This window comes from Diachasma alloeum, unplaced genomic scaffold (genome assembly GCF_001412515.2).
Source record: "Diachasma alloeum isolate Michigan unplaced genomic scaffold, Dall2.0 Dall_scaffold_00681, whole genome shotgun sequence".
NCBI lineage: Eukaryota > Metazoa > Arthropoda > Insecta > Hymenoptera > Braconidae > Diachasma > Diachasma alloeum.
In genome coordinates, this window is record NW_021680813.1 from 710,491 (window position 1) to 733,571 (window position 23,081).

The 23,081-nt window shown below is 36.7% G+C and overlaps 5 protein-coding genes across 5 annotated transcripts in view; 2 read left to right on the forward strand and 3 right to left on the reverse strand.

The window, feature by feature from the left end:
• LOC107044154 overlaps positions 1–966 on the reverse strand; it is a 20,455-nt gene extending 19,489 nt beyond the window's left edge. Inside the window, exon 1 of the mRNA XM_015265938.2 lies at positions 689–966. Coding sequence (XP_015121424.1) covers positions 689–697 — 9 coding nt within the window. The 5' untranslated portion in view covers positions 698–966. The remainder of the gene's footprint in view (positions 1–688) is intronic.
• A 2,024-nt stretch (positions 967–2,990) lies between these two features.
• LOC107044157 (39S ribosomal protein L4, mitochondrial) lies at positions 2,991–5,170 on the forward strand. Its single transcript, XM_015265944.2, has 3 exons — positions 2,991–3,428; positions 3,796–4,204; positions 4,963–5,170. Exons 1-3 carry the CDS (start codon positions 3,126–3,128, stop codon positions 5,103–5,105), a joined length of 855 nt encoding a protein of 284 aa, XP_015121430.1. The 5' UTR covers positions 2,991–3,125; the 3' UTR covers positions 5,106–5,170.
• LOC107044158 lies at positions 4,833–8,052 on the reverse strand. The gene is made up of 3 exons (XM_015265945.2): positions 7,838–8,052; positions 5,819–6,334; positions 4,833–5,487 (listed from the first exon to the last, which is right to left on the reverse strand). Exons 1-3 carry the CDS (start codon positions 7,935–7,937, stop codon positions 5,252–5,254), a joined length of 852 nt encoding a protein of 283 aa, XP_015121431.1. The 5' UTR covers positions 7,938–8,052; the 3' UTR covers positions 4,833–5,251.
• A 154-nt stretch (positions 8,053–8,206) lies between these two features.
• Positions 8,207–11,858, forward strand: LOC107044174. The gene is made up of 5 exons (XM_015265965.1): positions 8,207–8,308; positions 8,378–8,542; positions 9,563–9,748; positions 9,804–10,085; positions 11,062–11,858. Exons 1-5 carry the CDS (start codon positions 8,224–8,226, stop codon positions 11,142–11,144), a joined length of 801 nt encoding a protein of 266 aa, XP_015121451.1. The 5' UTR covers positions 8,207–8,223; the 3' UTR covers positions 11,145–11,858.
• Positions 11,859–18,696: 6,838 nt separating this feature from the next.
• Positions 18,697–22,464, reverse strand: LOC107044173. The gene is made up of 7 exons (XM_015265964.1): positions 22,064–22,464; positions 21,569–21,992; positions 20,322–20,492; positions 19,973–20,133; positions 19,751–19,894; positions 19,499–19,657; positions 18,697–18,998 (listed from the first exon to the last, which is right to left on the reverse strand). Exons 1-7 carry the CDS (start codon positions 22,152–22,154, stop codon positions 18,724–18,726), a joined length of 1,425 nt encoding a protein of 474 aa, XP_015121450.1. The 5' UTR covers positions 22,155–22,464; the 3' UTR covers positions 18,697–18,723.
• Between the last annotated feature and the right edge of the window lie 617 nt (positions 22,465–23,081).

The window sequence follows — 23,081 nt, forward strand, 5'->3', positions numbered from 1 at the left end:
AAAAATAAAACGAATACGTGAGAGTTTGAGAACCGAACATCGAGAGCGAATTTGATACAAGTAACAATGCGAATGAACGTTCATAAAATCAATTTTGTGCGTTAGGAGCTAACGATGTTGAATCGAAGAGACATCAGGTTTTTGAGGTAAATGTAGAGTGCGTCAGCTACAAAATAGTATAAATATATCAAAAAATAATTGCCTGCTACCCAGGAAATTTCCATCGTGAAATGATTCTTGGCAAATTGTCCTGGAATCACTCATTATCGACGTAATTTCATATTTGATCAAATTTATACGTGTAAAATGGACTCTTTCATTTACTACTTCTTTGTTAAGTTGCAAGTCGAGGAAATTGTGATGAACATGTTCTTTCTTTGTGGGTTGCCAGGATGAGTAAGGACTGAAACTGCACATTGCCTACAGTGTTTTATTTGTTATTCACATTTTAGCTGAGTTGGCTTTCTCTGGATACGTCAAAACGACCTTATTCTACGCTATGTTTTTGTTTTACTTGTTATTATGGGGGATAACGAGAAATCGTGTGCATTTGACGTACAATGATACCAGAATTGAAGGGATATTCATCAAAATTAAATTCTCTGAATAGAAATCAATGGAAAATCGCCCTTGCCGCCATTCTTTGAATGAGAAAATTTGTAGGAAAAACTGGAAATATTGTACTCACTTTCGCCATTCTGAGGTCGATCGATCTTCTACTTAATACCCAAAATTCTTGAAAGTCCTGCTAGTATTGCCTTCCCGAAAATCCGTCTTATCATGCGCAGTTTACTGATAACAGTTTACGGAATAAAATTCTTACATCATCACTTATAGTTTTAAATAATTTTCACAACATTTTCCAACTACTTTTAATCACTTTTCCATGGTGGGAAACCCTGGGCTTTGCGATAACTTGATAACGTTATTCTGACCGGCGTCGTTCGGAGCAATTCAGAGCACGGTATTGATCAACGGCGCGGTCATCGAGGGCGTCGCTGTTCACGGCAACAGAGGAGGAGGGGGATATTAATGTTTTCACCTCTTCACGGTTTACATTCTAGCACTTCTACTTCTCAAAAATATATTCCTTTTCTACTTCCAACAACTCTTGAAAACCCTAGTAACCCTCCTGCTTTAAAATTGTCAAATATATTCACGGAGTTAATCTCTAAACATAAACAAATCTATTCCACCCAACTGGAAATAAAGAGAGCAGAAAATCTCCATAACCGACCGTTCTAATTATCCCGCTCATGTTTCGCGCATGCTTCGCGCATTTTTCCCATTACCATTAAATAAAACCACATTTTTTAAATCATGTGCATATTATTAGGTAGATCACATTGAAATAAACAAATTGATAAAACGTTGTCGAGAGATATTTTTTATGGGCGAAGTTATGGAGTACAAATGTACACTTCCATGATACTGTTCGTAAAATGGCATTTTACGGACACTTCGTATCCAGCGAACGTCAGTTATAGAGCTGCGGGACACCCCCAAAAAAGCGCTTCTAAATTGACCGACTGACCACTCGCGTTCTAATGCGTAATTCTTTTTTTGAACAAAAAAATCGTTAAAATCGTTCTTTTTAATGAACTATGATCACAGAACGTCAAGTAAATAATTTCCAATCAATTTTAGGCATTGCAACTATTTATTATCAACAATTTAATTATTTAAATCACCCTTGCGCCCAAGCTATGAAAATATACGAAATATACGAAAATTTTCGAATCACGAATCATTTAGAATTTGATAAGGAATAATGTTTGTTTTTTGTCAATTTCACATATCTCCTTTAGATTTCGAAATATGAACAAGAAAAGAGTTGCGTGACCCAACACAGTCCTCTCAAGCCCACCGCGCACCGCAAGTACAGATGAGCGCTGACGTTTACTTGACGTTTAGTGATAATATTTTATTGTTTAAAATACGGATTACGCATTAGAACGCGAGTGGTCAGTACATGTCTGAAAATCGAGGGTGTCCCGCAGCTCTATTACAGTGTGAAGAAATAGTATGTTTCGTCATTAGGCTGAAAAAAAATTATCTGGCGAATATGAGTTTGCAGCCCGAGCGAAGGCAAGGATTGCAATCATATGAGCAACCCTCATCTTGTCACAATTCCGGGAGGATTTATCTGGCCCGGATCTCGAGATTTTCGGTTTTTCAAGTTCGCGAGACGAGACGAGACAGATATCGAGACAAACATTTGAAAAACAGAAAAAAGTTCGTGACGAGATGAAGCAATCCAATGTCTTTCGAGATTCCGAGGACTTCTAAACTTTCGATGTTTTTTTTGACCGTGATGATCTTTCCAAAAAGATTCTCGGCTAGTCTCGACGGCATCACTAACCGAGGGCTGCCAATCACACGAGCTGAAAATTACGCGTCGGACATGTGTTGAACGATATTTTTCTTCACCGATGTTACGTTCAACGCGTGACGGACTATGCCTTTTTTTCATTTAGAAGTAAACTCGTAAACAAGTTTTTTCGTTTACTTGTAAATCAAACCCTGGGACCGAATTGCCGATGCTGTTGAATCTGTCAACCCACTCACGGCCAAATATCAGCTTTGGATTGGGATGCTAAGTCTCGGCGACCTATCCGCGGCTGTCAAATATCGGTTGAACGTCAAATGGCCAGATAATGACACGATTCTATTGGAAAATGTTTGTTGAAAATTTTCTTGGTTAAAAGTTGAAGAGGACCAACTTTTTCGAGTGTCCATTTTACCCCACTCTTGAATAATTGTTCGGCTGTGGACTTTGCCAAGAAGCAATTTAAAAAAAAATTCGATTATTGATTTTTTTTTTTAATTTCTTCAGCGTCCGTTTTAGTCCATCCTATCTAGATTTATCAGGTGTCCTATTGTCCAATGAAACAATTTTCAAAAATTCGAATTTTGAAAAAAAAATTTCCGCAAATATTTTGAGTGTCCATTTTACCCCATATTGCCCTCACCCTCTCCTATACATCACTGCTTGCGCATGCGCTGATCGCTTCTCGGACAAAAAAAAATATTCATCGCTGGTTTATGATGGAGCAATCTGAGGTTATGTTCCCGAAGGTAAATGTGCATCGACTTCTCCGAAGGAATTGAATAAAACAAACAGAATGGCAATAATGTTTGGGAATTTGTTGAGAAATATGGAGAGGTGTTGCAGCCAAGTTTCTAAATTCAGCAGTGCTGTTGACAGTCAAATGGTGAATGCTACCAAACCTATTATTACAACTCGAAAGTACTTGGATGAGGATTATCTGTACATGAAGAAGCGACAAGTGTGGATTGAGAATTTGGACGAAGTCGTGGAGAGAAAATTGGGCCTTTCCGAATTACATCCCGCAATTTTTGCAGATAGACCGAGAGTTGATGTGCTGTATCAAAATGTCCGGTGGCAGAGGATGTACAAATATATTGTAAGAATTTTATCCATCAACAGCAAATGGTATTTTTTATCGATCGTAAAAATTCTGAGCTGATTTTCAGACAAATTACCAAGAGTGGAAAATTAGAAAATTTCTCATAGAACAAAGTTTTTCGGTTATGCTCCGTAGAACCACTCTAATAGTGAGACAATTGGATACTCTTGCGAATATCTATTATCCAATAGGGTTAAGTGAGGAATTTCAAGAGATGTTTCTAAAATTCAATGAATTTTCTACGAAAATGAATTGTCCTCATACATATTAAGTTATTTTGTAAGAAAGTATCTTGTCGACACTTGACTACTGATTATAATTGATAAATTGGTAGCAAAACTGATTATCTTGGTTATTCCTACAGAATTTTTCACATGCGAGAACACGAGCAGAAATGCCCGGCGGTGGACGGAAACCCTGGCCCCAAAAAGGTACAGGAAGAGCTAGGCAAGGAAGTATTAGAGCTCCTCAGTGGATTAAAGGAGGCCAGGCCCATGGACCAAGATCACCAACTCCCCACTTTTACATGCTACCATTTTACGTCAGAATAGCTGGTCTGACGAGTGCCTTGTCTGTAAAACTCGCCCAGGACGATCTTCACTTAGTCAATGATCTGGAAATTCCAACGCAGTCACCGGAGTTTATTGAATCACTTATCGAGGAGAGAAACTGGGGACCAGCAGTACTCTTTATCGACACTGATGATTTAATGCCTGAAAATATTACTTTGGCTACCGATCAGTTGAAGCATGTTAATTTGATGCCAGTCTATGGTAAGATAGGGGAGAGTGGGGCAAAATGAAACAGCTGAAAAACAAATATTTGACGCAATTCAAGAAAAACATTTTTTTTTTCATCAGCTTTTATTTATTCATTTTTTCTGTTATTGAGAGTACTGATGAGAATAATAATTTTCTATTCGTCTTACAATTCAATTAATTAGATTAGGCCGATTACACTTTTCTTTTTTCATTGGATTGCAATTCAACATCACATTTCCCTTTTTCCCTTCCGGGTCTACTCCTGGGCTTTGCTCTGTCCTTTTGATTTTGATATTTCATTTTATTTTCAATTAATCCATTGACAGTCTTCTCCCCTTAAAACTTATCAATAATTTTCCATTTTACTGAATGGAAAATTATTATTCTCATCAATACTTCCAAGAATAAAAAAAGGTTAACAAACAAAAGTTGATAAAAAAAAATTAATAATTTTTTTTGCTTGAATTGCGTAAAACAGTCGGTTTTTGACTGCTTCATTTTGCCCCACTCTCCCCTATTCAGGCTTTTAGAGACAGAATGAATAGAGTGAAGTGGTCAGAGATGAGTCAAGAATTGCTTTGTAAAACATTCTCAAAATCTCCCCAAACCAAAGGTTCAGAAAACATCATGAAAACTCTGATTTTCTAAATAATCTGCATTTAATTTTCAAACTCATCTCCTTTTTCGACTTCCTTTACATATTTTGAATTTTGTCAATGATTAAAACGATGTCATTCTCCTGAAACCACAATCTTTTATTCTGTTCGTAGGTTTAAACGTCTACAGTATGTTGAAACATGATACTCTCGTCTTAACAGAGCGTGCAGCTCGTCGAATAGAGGATAAATTACTGCACCACTTGCACAGACCTGACAACCACGAATTCATAAGGAAATTCAAGGCCGATCAATGATAAAACTGATCATTAAATGTAAAAATATGTATTATCTAATAATTACTAATGAAATCTTCACGGATTGTGCTTTCGTTCGTTCCATTATAATTACAAAAGAAATGACTGATTATTTATTAACACTATTCGAACAAATATTTGAAGCGTCATCTTCGTTTGACATTGAGTGTACTACAGGACTTCTTGAGGATTGGCCTTGGAGTTGGATCAGTGCCTAACATCTTTTCTCTTACTGCCCATCGAATATCTGCGTGTCGATTCTCTCCAGGAAATGAGATTTGCTTCCATTCTTTTTGATAATTTTGGTAAAGAGTCACTGGGTCCGACTTAGTAGTTTGTGGAAAACGTTGAGACTCAGGATTTAACCTCCAAGGTCTAATGACTGAACAGAAAAGATGTGTAATTAATTAGCAATGGAGCGGAACAAAACGAGTTTGATATTTTTGTTTAATATTCATTGATTTCGAAAGCAACATGTTGCCGTGAAAACATTTAGCTAAAAACTATTTAGTTCTTGTGGCAAAACACCTCTTCCGGGAATACTTTGATAATGAAGAACATAGAACAATTCGATTGAATTTATTTTACCACTTCCATATAGAATTTACAATAAACTAACTGAAAATTTAAAAGGTCGTTCTGCATATACAAAATGCCTCAAATTACTTTCTGAAAATGATTGCAATCCATTGAAATCCGTAATTAATACTTACATGACTTGGTTTGTGATCGAGAGGAACATCGTGATGGATTCCTAGGGGATCCCTGCACCTTCGAGGGTTCAGAGGAAGAACTCTTAGATCTAGATGCTCTTGGTTCTGGTCTTGATAGGTCTGGAGCACTTGCAGGCCGTGCAGGTGTCACATTTCTCACGTTGTGAGAAGTTTTCACTTCATCAATTGTTCTACTCCTATTTCTTGATCTATTACTCACGTCCACGTCCACTGGATTAATTGGAGCAGTCCTTTCCCTGTTCGCGAGGGGTCGTGTTTTACGGGTCATAATCTTGGTAACTTCACTCTCGACTTTGTTGTTCTTGTCACTGTCAGAGACGCATTGAATTTTTATCTCAACGACAGAATCGTCAGCTTCTTGTGGAATATCTGGACTCGAAGTCCTGGTTAATAATTTCGATAATTCTGCCCTTTGCTTCTGAAGGATCCTTCGTTTCATTTCGTCCTTCCACTGCTGACGTTCACGTTCCTTAATTTTTCGATACATTTTTAAATCTACAGAACGAATGTTAGAATAATTTTATTAACAAATGCTGAGAAGTGTAGGAATACAATTTAAATTATTTTGCAAGCGTGTCTAACATTAGGGAAGGGTGGGGTTGGTATGGAGATCTGGAGTGAAATGGACACTCCAAAAATTTGCAAAGAAAAAAAAATTGTTTTTAAATAAAAAAAAGACACGTTTGTTTGTTTTGAATTTTTGTTTTGTTTTTAGGATGGACTAAAAAGGACACTCAACAAATTTTCAAATAATTTTCAATAATCGGATTTTTTAAAATTGTTTCTTGACAACGTCCACAACCGAAAAATTATTCAAGAGCGGGATAAAATGGATATCCGAAAAAGTTGGTCTTATTGAACTTTTAATCAAGAAAATTTTCAACAGACATTTTCGAACAGAATCGTGCCGGTATCTTTTTATAGAGAGAAATTAGAGTTGGAAGAGATTAATAAATAAACTTCAACTCTGTAAAATTTTGCATTGTTGAAGTTTAAAATATAGAGCAGCTTTGGATTTCCTGTTTTACTATTGAAATACCTTTGAAATTATTTATTCTTTTCTACTTACAAAGAAAATCCCCATAAAACAATGGGAGGAGGGGAGGATAAATGAGCAAAGAAAAATTTAGTTTACCACCCCCCACGACAAAAGTAAAAAATGAGTTTTTTTTTCAATTTGAAAATCGCAGTCATGACTAGTGTTTCAGAAATTGAGTAACATTATTGAAACATAAACAATTGAGGAAAAAATTGGAGTGTCCATTTTATCGCGTTTTTGCTGTACCTTACAACTCCTACGACAGTCTTATGACAATATGTTCATTTTCATAAACTTCAAATGAAGTCGGAACAATAAATTTGATCGAATTCGACTCATTATTTAAATCTTGTGTCCATATTTTTATTTCCCCACCCTCCCCTATATTTCCTATCAATTGAAACCTCCAATATTCAATTTTTTTCACAAAAAATCCTGAATTACATTCGATCTTCGTAAACAGGTTTCTTTCTCGAACAGAATATATGAGTTCAGAATTAAGTCTCCAGAGATTTTGGTCTAACAATAGAAAATTTTTCATCAATTAGGAACTTAGATAATTATTCATGAAACCACTCATAAGCAAAATAATCTACCACTGAATGTAGAGAAAGGATAAATGCAATCAAATCGACGTGTTCTAATAAAACAAAGGCATTTCAAATTTATTTTTAAAACAAGGATATCTTAAAATTCATGTTACGACTAGGGTATCTCTTCCTACTCTTGGCAGCTGTATAAATGCTATGAATGCATCAAAAAGTGCGAATAACATGTAGTGCACATTGGAAGAGAAATAAAATGATTTGCGAGCTCAATGACACTTAGAAATCGATGTGAACAACAGCTTTCACATGAATTTTGAGACGCCCGAGTCTTAACGCAAATTTTGAAATATCCTTGTTTTAAAAAGAAAATTGAAATACTGAGTAAGAGAAACCGTTACATTTCATACTCACCCTTCATAAATGCCTTCAGCTGCTCCGCAGTTATACCCACAAATCCCAAAGAATTCAGAAGCGCCAGAACCTTGCGAGGGTCATCTTTAACCTCCGGCATTTTGATTAATTACTATTAGTTTTATTCACTATTATTCAATGTGCGAATTAAAGCTTTATTTCTGCGTTTTTCACAAAATATATGTACATACAGCATACACAACCCCCATGAAACACCACACGCCATCTGCAACAGGCTGCGCATGCGTAGATTTAAAACGCTCACAACCGCGAATTAGATAGAAAGTTTGAATGAATTTATTGATGACGATAGAATGATTAATGAATCTGCGCAGAATCTGATTGAACTCTCGTGACGAACAAGTAAGATGTGAGGGGTTTAGTTGATGAAGAAGAAGATGTGGGACGTAATGTATTCAGCAAAAAAGAAAGTGCTCTGTGTTGTATTTTTTACCATCATTACGATTACAGGTAATGTGCGACTTAGATCCGATATCAATTGAAGCGAATTTGTTGATAACTTGGATATTTGATGAATAGGATTTGAGGGTGTTAAAATTCAGAACGTAGAATTACCAATTGCGATTCATAATGGAACAGGACCAGTGGAATTGTCATGTTCTTATCAGATTAATGAGGAGGAGAATGGACTTGTTATTAAATGGTATCATGATGGCGACCAGATTTATCAGTGGATTCCACCGAGTGAGTGTCAAGGCTTAGACAATTATGATAAATGTTAATTGAAGTGTCAAAACCCGATAAGTTGAGTTATTTTATCATCTTTACTTGATATTTCGGTAATGAATGAGTTTAGGGTAAAGTATCAGAAGACCTTTCGCATAGCGAACTGTGTCTGCTATACGAAAAGGTAACATTCACTCCTAAAATTGAATGTTTTGAAGATAATCTACTAATTATGGAAAAATAGTAATAATTCGGTACACCCAAAAAGAAACAGGACTGATTCAAGTCGACGTCGGTTTAATTCTAACCGATTTTCGGCTTGATTCAAACCGAGTAAGTCGAACTATACGCCAATCCCCATTCCGGGTCTGATATAAGTCAAAAAGTGGTTCATTTCAAGTAGAAATATGTCAAACCGACATCGGTTTCAATCAAGCCGAAAAATCGGTTTGAATCAAACCCAAAAATAGGCTTGAATGAAATCCAAAGATCAGCCTGAATCAAACCGAAAAACGGAGTGATTCACACCGACAAACTGCTTGTTTCAGGTAGTAGGAGCGACTTAATTCAAGTCGATTTTTCGGTCTGATTTAAGTAGATTTTTCGGTTTGATTCAAGTCGATTTTTTGGTTTGATTCAAGCCGATTTGGGAAGGAGGTCCCTCGACACGAAAATTAATATACACACCTCGCCATGGAAAACATATCACCCTCCCCCTCGCCGTCGGCTCGGAAGGCAATCTTGCACGTGGGGGACGGTGATCTGTCTTCCAAGGCTCGGGCATGTAATGTACTATTTCTGGAGAATATGAGTTTGCAGCCGGAGTCGAAGACGAGAGCTCATATGATTGCAGCCCTCGCCTCGGCCTTCCACTCGAACTGCAAATTCATATTCACCAGAAAAGTTTTTTTCGGCCTAATGATGAACTGTACTATTTGTTTTATTCATGTGCTCAATTGCGTTTGATAGAGTCACGCCGACTCGAACAAACTGAATAAAAATATTCTGCAATAGACTTTTTCTTCTCACAATTAAAAGTGGAGCCGCAAGACATTGGCATTATTTCTGGTCTAACTGAGTACCCGACTGAAAATATGGTCCATCCTCAGTCACATTCTATCATCCGCCTGAAGAAAGTAACAGTGGAGATGACGGGAAACTACACCTGCAGCGTTAGCACATTTTCAGAAGATGCAGCAGCAGCCAAACACATGACAGTTTACGGTAAGAAATTTCACAGAATGACTGACTGAATAATTGAAAGAGATTTTTTCGGTAGTTCCTGATCACGACTTAAGGATTTATGCAAGCCCCTTCAATAAGACCCACATTAATCTCACCTGCGTCGCCAGGGGAGCTCGACCCCGGCCGAGTCTCTCTATAATCGTCAATGATCATGAAATGGATAACAGCAGCATTCGTTTTGAGAATTATCGGAATTTTCCGTGGATTAGACAGGAAGCTATAGTCCCCGATTTCCCGGATGTGAATGTTGTCCAGTGTGAGATTTACATCCCAGGAACTGGGTATCGTAAACGTCGGAAATTTGTCTATTATCCAAGTAAAATCATCGAGTAATTTATCAATCCAGTTGCTAAGTGGTGAAACGATTGATGCTAAATAACAAATATTCGTTAAGCCGTCAGCTGGCGCGCTATGAGCCTTTCTCTCACAAAAATTTTCACTTCATAAGAAATGTACCCTAAAAGTGCAAATATTTTGCTAAAAATGTTTAAATACCTCATGCAACTTTTCTAGTTTTCTCCAGTGGTGATAAAAGGTATCTATCAGTCAGAGTAGAAAAAATTTTTTCGTGTCACGGGAAAAACGAAAATGGGGTTTTTCAGGTTCCTCGACACGAAAATTAATATACGCAGCTCGCCATGGAAAACATATCACCCTCCCCCACGTGCGTGCCCTCCTCGCCTTCGGCTCGGAAGGCTATCTTGCACGTGGGGGACGGTGATGTTTTCCAAGGCTCGGGCGTGTAATGTACTATTTCATCACGCTGTGACGAAAAATGAACTTTTCGGCACGCTCCGCGTGCCTAAAAATCCATTTTCCGCCACATTGTGATGAAAAATATTGTTCGTAACTCGTGAAAAAATGTTTTTTAGCTCGTGGGATTATATCACTCGCCAAAAAACACTTTTTTGCACTCGTTACGAAATATACTATTTTTTCTCGACATTACGCAAACAGTTGGCAAACGGCTTCAGAGGAGAAGCCTGTTTTGGGACATGAAGATGGCTGTGGCGTTCTGGCTTGAATAGTCTTGTTGTCTGTCTTGCAAAATACGCCCCTTACTCATAGGCAAGTGACAACCTCTAGCTCTCCGTCCTTCGAATCTCGAGTCCCGAAAGGGGGGAGCTAGGGAGAGTCGACTGTATTTTGAAAATTTCTCTTAAAATCACTCATCACCTATATGAATTTATAATTATTGTTTCAACCGTTCTACTACTTGGTCGATGCATTCCATTAATTTTTATCAGAAATTTAGACTTGGCTAATGATTTCCATCCTGGAAATATTTGCAGGACAATACATAGGAAGGAGCCATGTCTCATCTCACTATCCGTCCTTCTTGATTTTCATAATCTCATCAGCCATCATTTACTGAAGGGTGTATCATTTGCTGTAGAGTGTAAGATTCTCCCGGCTTAGCTGAATTCAAGAAGTCTCCAGAACCGACGAAAAAAATCCTCGCTCCTCCATGTGATTAGTCTAGTGAAAAGGAGTCGATACACTTAAGTCCATCGGATCGTGAAATATCAGCAGAATATTCGCGTTCCACTGAACATCGTCAGGTTATATATACAAACATCGATAAATCGATTTTGAAAACCCGTAGTCATGGATATATAAAGAAGACTCATGTGACTGAATGAAAAATTCTCTTTGGAGTCTAACAACAGCTCCGACAATGAACGAATTCATCCCCCACCCATTGCTCTTTTCTCCATGGGAATGAAATAAAGTTGACCATGCATGATAGATTAATGATCGTCGCACCAATGAATTGCAACTTTTTTATGTCGAATTGACGAACACTTACAACTCTTGTGTAGGTACTGAAGAGCGAAAAATTATTCGCAGGGGGAAGAAAAGACGTCCTTTTAGGACCTCATGAGGGATAAACGATGTATCGAATTTTTCTATATGCCTGACATGAAAGGTTTTCCTTCAAAAAGTAAATTAAAAAAAAAAAGAAACAAGACAACTACTGCGCTATCATAACACTTGAGGTTTTTTATGTATGGAACAGCGGACACCGATTCATTTGCAATGTAAACCCAGGAATTACTTGCACTATAATAAAGAGTATAATTATCCATTCGTGATTGATTGTATCTGAAGAGTCATGCCCCTACGAACGATGAAGATGAATCGTTCTGAGGTTACCCCATTTGAAACTTATCGAGTTGAGGCAAAAATTACTGTAAAATCCATAATATCCGGATAGAAAAATGATACTGATGATGATACAACATGGAAAGAGTGTAGAGGTTGGTAGCAGCGAGAAGGAGGGGTGAGGGGGCGGAGAATAAAACAGTTGAGAAGTCGGGGGTGGACTTCAAGGGATGAAGGTGATCCTTGTGGTGGGGATAAAACTGGTAACACCAAGATGAGAATCGAGAGAAGACAGGAAGCACTTGCATCCTAGTGTGGACTTGTGATCCATTCGCACAACAGGTCTCTTCGAGGCAGGTAAGCGTTTGAGATTCATGCATTAAAATTTTTTAAGTTGAGTTTATCAAATCTTTGCAAATGTTTATAAGTGAGAGCGTATATTTGAGTGCAGCCGTAGAGTGTTGAAATTGTAAAATACAGTTTAGGGGAGGGTGTGTCTGTACCGCTCAGCGGGTAATACCGCTCACCCAATTTTCTCCGCAATCATCAACTTAAAAATTTCTTTCTGTTCCTGATCATGAAGAATTTGATACCACTTTAAATATGAAAAAACACTCAACGAAGTTTTGAGGTCTTTACAGTGCAAAATTTGTGGACTTGTAATTAAGGTTTTTGATAGTTTCAAACGCTGAATTCTCATATTAAACTGTGGTTATTCGATTCGTGGTACTTTCACGCGTAATTTGAGACCAATTCGAACTCAAAACTCCACTCATGTCAATAATTATCAATAATTTTGTTGACGCCGAACGGAGCCGGTAATACCGGTCATAGGATCGGCCACCCAGTTGCTCGACAGCACTCGAGTACAGGTGAGGTTGCGGCGCGAGCGATACACGCAAAACCCTATGAGCGGCATTGGAATCGTGCCGAGCGGTATTACCCGATGGCGGGTAGTACCGCTCAATAGGAACTCTCTTTTATTTTCAATCAATTTCGTGGATTCTAAGGAGAATTAGGCGTCTACACTTCGAGAATTCCATAATTCCGAAGCGAAATCTGGTTTAGGAAATTTTACGGAACTGACAAGGAATTTTTCCAGAGCGTTCCGTAATTTTTATCTGAATCTCCTCTGAAAAAATACGATACCGTCACTTAAATTTTCTGAGTCGATTCCGTAATCGATGAGCGAACTTCGAGTTCCGTAATTTTCACTGAACATTTCTCTCCGTGTAAGAAAAAATAATTGATATTCACCGTAAGATCTGATTTATTTGAAATTAGTTCAAGTGTATAATACTTGCTCCAAGAAAGAAACATCTCAATAAAAATAATTTTTTCTATCAGGGCATTGGCAATAGAGAAGATCAATTCCTTTGCGGTGTCAGACGTGTCAAACTTGCATGAAATTATCAACACACATGGTATTACGCTTATATTAGAGCTACCATGAAGATCTTATGTTTCAACACTTCACTACCGGATTTTGTCTTTATGTTGTAGTCACTCTTGCAGCAGAAATAATACGAAGTTTTGTAGGAGGGGGCGAAAAAAGATATTTGGAAATCGTACTGAAAATGAGTCGACTCTGCATCTTTGTATTCCTCGCAGGTAAATATATTTTCTGATTACGATAACATCGGGATATAGTTAGGATAATGCAATTATCTTATATTTTGATTGGGCTGGCCACAGCCAGCTTCGTTACCAATTTCAATCGTAGGATAAAATTTTGTTGGTCAAGTAGATGGAGTGAGGAATATCGTACGCTATTTTTACGATCTCGTTATGCTCTTCAACTTAATGTATGATAAATCCTCACTGGTCAAGTCGAAAGGTCCGATAACATACAAAAGGATAAGAATGATCCTTAACTTCATGAAGATTTCAACCGATTGCATTCAATACATCACAATTTCAAGAACGACAAATATACCGCATATCTCCGGGAATACTTGTATGTCATGTGATATATAAGTATTTTCATGGCTTGGCAATCAAGCATACAAAAAGCCAACCAAAGTTAAATTTTCAAATAAAACATGAAATAGTACGTTACATGCCCGAGCCTTGGAAAACAGATCACTGTCCCCTACGTGCAAGATTGAATTTTGTCTAATTTTCATGAAGTTATCAGATTTTTTTTTTGAACGTCTCGTCATACTGAAACTCGCTATTTTTATTAATTATCGGATCTTTGGACTCAACTAGTGAGAATTTAGTATTATACCAATTTGAAGATCTCGCCGAGCTCTCCAAAATGGCGTATGATATTTCCCATTTCATCCACTTGATCAATCGTTATAAGTGATTATGTTTTGAATTGCTAATTAATACTTCGGGATTCTTTCACCGTAAGTGAATAGTGTAATACTTATAACCGAGTAAGACTTGTTTGATAACTCTACTGTTTCTTTATCACCTTGTCCGTAAAACGTCGTTTGACGGACACAAAGTGTCCGGCCATTGGTATTTTTCGGTGTTGTGTATATTAATTTTCAGGTCCCGTGATACGAAAAATATTTTTTGATAGTGATGTTACGTTCAGCGAGTGGCGGAACTGTGCCCTTCTCGTGAAACTTTGTGTCCGTCAAACGCCGTTTACGGACATTGTGAAGAAATAGTATATTTCGATACAAGTGAGACGGAATTTTCGCGAATGTGAAGTTCCCGAGGCGAAGCCGAGGGCCGCCAATCAGACGAGTTGAAAATTTCCGTCTCACATGTGTCGAACTAGTACATAACATGCCGGAGCCTTGGAAAACAGATCACCGTCCCCCACGTGCAAGATTGCCTTTTGAGCCGAAGGCGAGGATGGTAAGCATGTGGGGGAGGGTGATATGTTTTCCATGGCGAGGTGTGTATATTAATTTTCATCACGCTGTGACTAAAAGTGAACTTTGCGGCACGCTCCGCGTGTCTAAAAGTCCAATTTCCGCCACATTGTGATGAAAAATATTGTTCGTAACTCGTGAAAAAATGTTTTTTGCACTCGTCCCGAAATATACTATTTCAGGTCCCGTGATACGAAATAGTATATTGGCGAGTGGGAGGTTTATATCACGAGCCGAAGGTGAGTGATATAATCCCACGAGCTAAAAAACATTTTTTCACGAGTTACGAACAATATTTTTCATCACAATGTGGCGGAAATTGGACTTTTAGGCACGCCGAGCGGGCCGAAAAGTTCACTTTTCGTCACAGCGTGATGAAAAATAACTTTATGTCGCGCCGTGCAATAAGTCGAGTGATAAACTTCGCTTCGCGCAGCCTGCTCAAAACTCGACTTCTGCATTAATCATTTTAGAAATTTTGAATTTAATAGTACACTTCGATACTAGGGCACATGACTCACTCGTATGATTTGCATCACTCGTCTTCGGCTCGTGCTGCAAACTCATATTTGCCAGAAAATTTTTCTGCGCCCTTGTGTCGAAGAATATTTTTTGTCACGAGGGTCGTAGGCAGCGTTTTAGGCAGGTGTGCCTGCAGGGCATAGGCAGTGCGAAATATCGAACCGGATCAAATAAAGGTTCGAAGTTTTTATTTTTTAAGTCTCACCATGATGTTGAGACGGGGGAAAAAATTGCCATTATTATTTTTCTAAAGACATTTTAATATTGTTAAATCACATGGAGCGCCAATATTTGAACCATCAAATCTCTGCTACACGGAGAGAAATATTCAATAAAAATTACTTATCTTTTCCGTAATTCTGGAGCGAAATGTGGTTGTAGGAAATTTTACGCAACTTTCAAGGAATTTTTCCGGAGCGTTCCGTAATTTTTATCTGAATCTCTTGTGAAAAATTACGATACCGTCACTTAAATTTCCTGCGTCGATTCCGTAATCGGTGAGTGAAGTAAGAGTTCCATAATTTTTACTGAACATTTCTCTCCGTGTAGTCAAGAAATCTTTTTTATACATTCGAAAGAAAGTTTAAAAATTTTGTAAAAAATTTCGAGGCCAGATTTTGAGACGATATTTTATGTAATGGCTCAAGTACGTTTCATAATTTTATTGCTGAATAATTGAAATGAAAATATCTCATAGAAGAAGAAATTCTTCAGCTACAAATTGTAATAACTAAACTAATTGTGAGATCAAAGGCTTAAATCTCACGGCCGACAACTTTCTTAAATTTATGTAACGCCCGTATTCGCCGTCTGCAACCGCAACAAGTTGCAATTACACGATTGAAATTCATATACACGCGTTCCAACACTATCCATAAATGCAACGATTCACTTTAAACTTCGAAGCGACAAATTTCTCATCATTTATTTATGTTTTATTTTTGAATTTTGAGGCTTTCACGGCCGACATTATTATTCATTGTTATAGCTTCCGGATGGATGCCGCGTCTAGATTCAGCTTTTTGCCGACGTTTCGCAAACATTTCAGTCTGCATCATCAGGGCTAGGTTGCTCCGATACACATTCATTTTTGTTCACACTTTCTTGGTTCATTTTAGTCTGCGCGCTCTGGACAGTTGGAGAGACCGTCTCCTGCGACCAGTGCGGACGGGAATGTGTGACTAGTTGTGGTACACGTCAGTTTCGTGCCTGCTGCTTCAACAATTTGAAGAAACGAGCGCCCAACCTCGGATTCAGACTTTGGCTTGCACCGCCCAAGGAATCCGGACATCTTCAGCTCGTTTATGACTCGTAAATAGATACTTTAACGTATTGGCTTCTTATCAACGATACACCGAATATGGTCTACATAATTATTCACTCTCTGTTCGAAAAACATTTGTCCAATCTGTAATAAACATCAATGATTTCTTTGCCATATTTTGACTACAACTAATTTTGTATTCAACGGGCTATTTTTGGTAATTACAATAGTCTTGGACACAAGTAATGCAACGACGAAATGTGTAAACAACTTTTTTTGTACTCACGACAATATCTCAACAATTAAAAAGGGTCAGACAATAGGAATGAGGTGTTTTGGATATGAATATAAAAAGAGATTTTTTTTTTCGTTTTATTATATGCTATTATAGATGTATTTTAGCTAAGAAAGTTTCCCACGCAAGGTCATTGTCTCTCAAGATAATTCATTCCCGAAATGATTTCATAGTTAATCGAACGAGGTGGGTTTCCTTATCTAGTTTTATTAGTCCAGTACAGAGATCTTGTTACTGAAGAATGCTTTTTATTTTTGTTTGAATGAATGGATTTTAGTATACAACCACGGCCCCTACTAATTTATTTTTCACAATTGTGGGTGGGTGTCTGCTAATGAATTAAAACCTCATTAAATCATCTCATATATTATTATGGTCGTTTATGTAGTTGTACGGGATTTCCCGTTCCGCACCTCCCTCCATAAGGCAAAATTATTATTTATTATATTAAGGTATTGAATTAAATTCAAAACGGTGGTAAAGCGTACATATGTGGCTCTACCAGCGTTCAACGTTACCCAGAGTTCGCAACGTGGGCGCAGTTGATATGAACCCCAACAAGGCACTCATTATGAAAATTCAAAGATGGCACATGAGTTTGAAAAATAAATATGAAAATAAAATAGTCGGAGATTATAATATTTGTGATGGCTGTTATATACTGAAACCAATAAATGTTCAAATCTATGAGTTTCTAAAAGAGATGAAGCAAAACAAGGCGATCTTCAATTAAAATGAAATTGTAATAAAAGTGGTTTTCTTTATAATGCAGCTTCCAAATTCTTTTATCAATATCAATAATAAAAATATTTACAAATGAAATGCATGCATTCAGTTGAAGTGTACAGTTATTTATTCAGATGCAAAACATCCCCTTAACTAATTTCTATTAATAAATGATTCCATTTCATAAAATATCACTTCCTATTATTTTTTATTTTCAATTCGATGCGGCCTATATTAAACAATTTTGGGGCTAAAATTTTATGAACACCAAGTGATTTTATAAAAGTTGAAGAATAAAATAATTTTGATGATTTTCTCCCATTCAAACGACTCTAAAGCAAGAACGTTCACTTCAAAGGTCTTAAGGAGAAAAGAGAGATACTGATTAATTGCTTATGAATTCGTGACAAATTGATATCTGACAAGGTTAATTAAATAATTAATTGACAAAACAAATTGATGGGCTCAATTCAGAATTTTTACAATAGTTGAAGAGGATTGAAGACCAAAATATTAGAAAATGCTTCCAATATAAGACTCAGTAAAATAGTGTATTGTCTTACAAGTGCGTAAAGGATTACTTTCTCACATATACGTGTAACACATGCTATTATTTATGATAGCTGCCTAGTTCAAGGTCATGCGGAAAAGCGACTTTCGTATGTGTAGAGCGAAGCTTTACGTACGCTACCACAAGGTTTCCCACAACCGAAAGCAAGCGCTTGACGCACAGTAACTTGTGCCGAAAAGTGAACATTTCAGGCAGGTATTACAAAATAGTATATTTCGTAACGAGTGCAAAAAAGTGTTTTTTGACGAGTGGGAGGTTTATATCACGAGCCGAAGACGAGTGATATAATCCCACGAGTCTAAAGACACATTTCCCGCGAGTATCGAACCCTATTTTTCATCACAATGTGTGGGAAGTGGGGTTTAAAGGTGAAAAGGTGATTTTCTTAAAATAAAAAAACAGTTTATTTGAAGTAAATAAACTGGTTTTTCAGATTTAATAAAAATTTTATTTGGAATAAATAAATTTTTTGTTTAATATAAGTAAATCCTTTTTCTTGGAGCAAGTAATAAGTTTATTCATTTGTAATAAAAAAATTATTGAAATAAGGAAAAAATTTTTAATAGACATTTTTATTTCATTAAAAAAAATATATTTTTCTGGGTCTAGAAGTCAGGTTTCACTTTTTCAGTTACATTAACTAACGCAGTCTCGTATTGAACGTATGGCCCGGTTGAGTAGTATTTTATATTTTGTTGAAGTTGCGGGGCACTTTTCTAATTTTCGTACTGTCTTATTGATACTTTTTTTTAATATGTTCCATTGTAATTTGTCAAGGCCTGGGTAAGTGTTTTGCTGTAACAGCTGGCATAAGTCTTCCTTCGTTTTTATTTTACTGAGTGCGAACTTCCGCTTTTTTTGTGTCTGCGGTAATTTAGATTGGAATATCGCAGATTCTCGTGATAACTCTCCTGAAAAAACAATAGATCATTGAGATGAGAAGATTTTTAAACGGTGATACGAGGTAAATCGAATTATCACTAAAACCGAAAACTTTTTCATGAATATCTTCAATCTCAGAGAAATTAATAAAACAGTTTGTTTTTTTTTTCCTTTCGAATTGACATATTTACTGCATGCGGTAAGTATTTCAATTCTGTAATTTTGCGTGAAAATCACTTGAAATGTCATGGAATATAAAGATGTAATATTTATAGCAAATTCATGTAATATTTATAGTAAATAGGGGGATTTTCTTTCCAGGGGAATAGTTTTCTGAGGGATTTTTTTCGGGGGAAAAAAATCCGGGAACCCGGTTGAAGAAAACTGAGAGCTCAAGGAAAAGAAAATTTTGGTAAAAAAATTCCCTTGAATGCTGAAATGTTGTCTAACAACTTCTTTCAAAGTGGAACCAACTTATGTAATTTTATCGCTTTACTACCAACTTCTTTCATAATCGAAGGGAACTCACCATTGCCATCAATATTAAGCGCAGATTTCGATTGAGTTGCGTCCTTTGATTTTTTTTTCATTTTCAGCTTCTTCATTGATTTTGCTGAGATATTATTATTCACGTGCGGCTTCATTGTATTTGATGCAATTGAAGTAAAGCATTCCCGTGCTAGTTTCTCTGAAGACCATGAATGAATGAATGAAAAATACAGAAAAAAAATAAATTAGTGTCTCCAGCACCTCGAATTATAGAAAATAATAGATAATTTACCACCAAGATCAGGCATGACGTTGAGGGGAATATTATTTTGGTTAGATTTCTGCTTTTCCATTATATATTCTATGGGACTGTTGTCTCTTTTTGACCTTGTTGGAATGGCCGTTGAACCGGACAAAGATTCTCGTGGTATTCTCTCTTAAAATGGCAAACCAATGAATGGAAAGAATTTCATCAAGAAGACAAACGGCTCAATGAGAGTAATGAATAACGTACCATCAACATCAGAAGCAGCATACGAATTGTCCATTGCCATCTGGATTTCATCATGTTCGACTGTTTGTTCCATTTCTTGTCTTCTTGTGTGTACAAATTCTTTGTCTTCACTTGCTGTTATCAAACTAAATATAGACTTGGATACTTGTGATTCAGTTGGGCTGGAAGAGAAACAACATTAAAGAGGAAAATCTTGGACGATCTCTTGTAGTTCAGACAATTGTCTACAAAAAAAATATTGAAACATTCTGTCCTAAAAGTTCTTCGAATTGGAAGCAATTAATGTGTTATATTAATTGCTTCCAATTTGCTTCCACTAATGTGTTATATTAAAAGCATGAGAATGTACCATTGAATGTGCTCATCAATCCAGGGAACTGCAATCCAAGTTTTGAGATCTGATGGCAAAGTCTGTTCCCGTGACATCCATTCAACTCCTATTGGTCTCAAGTGCTTCGCAAAAGAGTATAAATCATTATACCAATTACAACATCTTCTCAATAAATACCGGGAGAGCAACCTAGATGAGAAAAATCAGGAAAGATGAATTGTAAATAATCGATACATTTTCCAAATAAATGAAGGAAATTCGAAAACATTTGCAAAATTACAAAGTACTTTCCTATGTTGGAAAGATTTTGCAATTTTCTTCAGTGATCGGTTAATGTTGCAAGAAAAATTTAATTGTTCTGTATTGAAGTGATAAAATGTAGAATAGTGTACTTAAAGCCATGACTTCATAAAACTATATCTTCTCTGTTTAATTTATGACTTTCTGGTTTGAAGGCGGGTGATATATTACGAACATAACAGTTAATTATGCCACTATTATCGCGAAATATTATCAGAGAATTATCAGAGAATTTCATACAATGAAGATGTGGAGGGAAGGACGGGGCAATATGGACATTTAGGGTAAACTGGACACCCGAAAAAGTTGGTCCTATTCAAATTTAATCAAGAAAATTTTCAACAGACATTTTCCAACAGAATCATGATGGTATGTTTTTGTAGAGAGAAATTAGAGTTGGAAGAGATATTAACAAATAAACTTCAATTCAATTAACTTTTACATTGAAGGCCCGGGTGGATTATCTTTCGAACGTGATCTTGATTGTTCTTTTTATTTTGATAATCTGAAATGATGTTCAACTGCTACTCAGTTATATAAAAATTATGATTGTACAATCAAAAAAACGTTGAAAAAAAGCTGAACAAAGAGCTTTAAGAGCTGAGCTTTTTAAAGAGCGTTTTTAAATAATATTGGGAAATAAGCCCACTAGGGAGGGAGGAAATTGCTTGAGGAAGAAATGGAAGTGTCCATTGTACCCTTTTTTTGCTTTAGGACAATGTGTTTGTTAGATTTGATCCAATTCAACTGATTATTTAAATCTGGTATCCATGTTGCCCCACCTTCCCCCATACCCAAATGGCTCGATTCATGGCCTATTTGACAGTTGTCAGATTAATAATTAATTAATAGATAGATTTGTCAGATTAATAAATAATTAATAGATTAATAGTTAATTAATAAGTTGTCAGATTAATAATTGCAATACAGAATCATGGATAGCATATAAACGGAAAAACACTAACCAAATTCTCGAGATGACTGAATATGCGATAACTGAGACAGTCCAAGCCTGTCCAAGATTGATTCTATTTTTCAAAAAATGAGCAGCAGTCCTGGCGACACTCTCGATCCGGCACATGAGCTTCGCAAAGCCCTGGGTTCTTACCAAAACATATTCAACCATTTGGCGACTTGGTAATATTGCACTTTTTTCGTTAAACGCAGTATTTGACTTTAGATATTCATAATCTCTCTCTATCGACAACTTCAAATAATTAAGGAGAGCACTGTTGACCTTTTCCATACTCTTTAGTCCCTTGTCAGCCCTGAATTTACTTTTCATTCTGTAAATCAAACGGCTGAGGATGGCAGCCTCTGTATTAAGTTGACCCTGGCATGAAATATCTTCCAGAGCTCTATTGATAGTCGATATGAATGGTAAAAGTTCTAGAAAAATGAAATAAAAGTGAATAAAAATATATGATGAGGTTAGGGATGTAGATGGACAATGTTTCTACCAAAATCCCCAGGCTTTGGACGCCAAATCGACGTAGGAGGACGATCCAGATGCAAATAATTCCACAACGGCTTCATTTTATTCTTATCCATATTTATCTGCTATTTTTTACGCACTTATTTCGATGTAAACAAACGCACATGTGCGAACGAAAGGAACAATAAGACCACTGGAACGCTCTTGGGCATCGGTCAAAAGACCCTGGAGGACTTTTTGGAATTAAGGTATTTATGGCGTGTTCAGCGAGAATAAAAAAAGTCAAGATATTGATGTTTGTTTGTAAATATGTTCTTTGAAGTATTAAAAAACGACGTACAATATCTCAGATAGCCTCATAGCCTAGGCAAATTGCAACGACGAAAGTTCTATTCTTTTCCGTTGAGTGGCTATATCCGCCGCTCATTCAAGTAGGGGGGGGGGCGTTCGTACTTCACAACTGTACACATTCACAGCTGTCCGCAAATTTTGTGAAAAATGTGAGGGAACACATTGTGCACAACTGTACACAACCACATCTGTGCACGGTCCTTGCAATCGGTCAAAAAGTGTTGGTAGAGTAGAAATTGCATTCGTTTTATTTCCAGTCGATATTAATAAAGGATGGCGCCATGTGTCCCACTATAGCGCTAATGACCGTCCCACAAGAGATCCGATCAATTAGCCCCTCATGTATAGATATTCCAAATTTTAATTTTTTTCCTCATTTAAGTAGTTTTGAAGAAAATTGCGAGCTGGTTTAATTGTTCAGTCCAGTACTCAGTTTGAACCTTTTCGTTACTCCACTCATTATTCTTGCTTGAACCTTCTAGTAATTTGTTTTTCGCCGCTCTTGCATTTGACCTTTATGACAGTTTGCACATTTCTAAACCTAAGATAGATAGAGAAACTTTCATGAAAGCTTTTTTGCTAATCTCATTTTACTTTAGAAAAAAAGTTTTGACATATATTTCGTTATCTCTCTTAGCTAAGATATTCGTGAAAAACTCATTTTCTAGGAGGAATAGATTTTCATCTTGTTA

Bases quoted from the DNA above. Each gene is read 5' to 3' on its own strand.
- LOC107044157 (XM_015265944.2), top strand. From the start codon at position 3,126: ATGGCAATAATGTTTGGGAATTTGTTGAGAAATATGGAGAGGTGTTGC. The intron at 3,429-3,795 runs GTAAGAATTTTA...TTATTCCTACAG, and splicing joins AGAGGATGTACAAATATATT to AATTTTTCACATGCGAGAAC. The intron at 4,205-4,962 runs GTAAGATAGGGG...TTCTGTTCGTAG, and splicing joins TAATTTGATGCCAGTCTATG to GTTTAAACGTCTACAGTATG.
- LOC107044158 (XM_015265945.2), bottom strand. From the start codon at position 7,937: ATGCCGGAGGTTAAAGATGACCCTCGCAAGGTTCTGGCGCTTCTGAAT. The intron at 6,335-7,837 runs GTGAGTATGAAA...TTCGTTCTGTAG, and splicing joins GCTGAAGGCATTTATGAAGG to ATTTAAAAATGTATCGAAAA. The intron at 5,488-5,818 runs GTAAGTATTAAT...TTTTCTGTTCAG, and splicing joins TCGATCACAAACCAAGTCAT to TCATTAGACCTTGGAGGTTA.
- LOC107044174 (XM_015265965.1), top strand. From the start codon at position 8,224: ATGAAGAAGAAGATGTGGGACGTAATGTATTCAGCAAAAAAGAAAGTG. The intron at 8,309-8,377 runs GTAATGTGCGAC...TTTGATGAATAG, and splicing joins TACCATCATTACGATTACAG to GATTTGAGGGTGTTAAAATT. The intron at 8,543-9,562 runs GTGAGTGTCAAG...CACAATTAAAAG, and splicing joins TTATCAGTGGATTCCACCGA to TGGAGCCGCAAGACATTGGC.
- LOC107044173 (XM_015265964.1), bottom strand. From the start codon at position 22,154: ATGGATAAGAATAAAATGAAGCCGTTGTGGAATTATTTGCATCTGGAT. The intron at 19,658-19,750 runs GTAAATTATCTA...CATGGTCTTCAG, and splicing joins CGTCATGCCTGATCTTGGTG to AGAAACTAGCACGGGAATGC. The intron at 18,999-19,498 runs GTGAGTTCCCTT...TTGTTTTTTCAG, and splicing joins GCTTAATATTGATGGCAATG to GAGAGTTATCACGAGAATCT.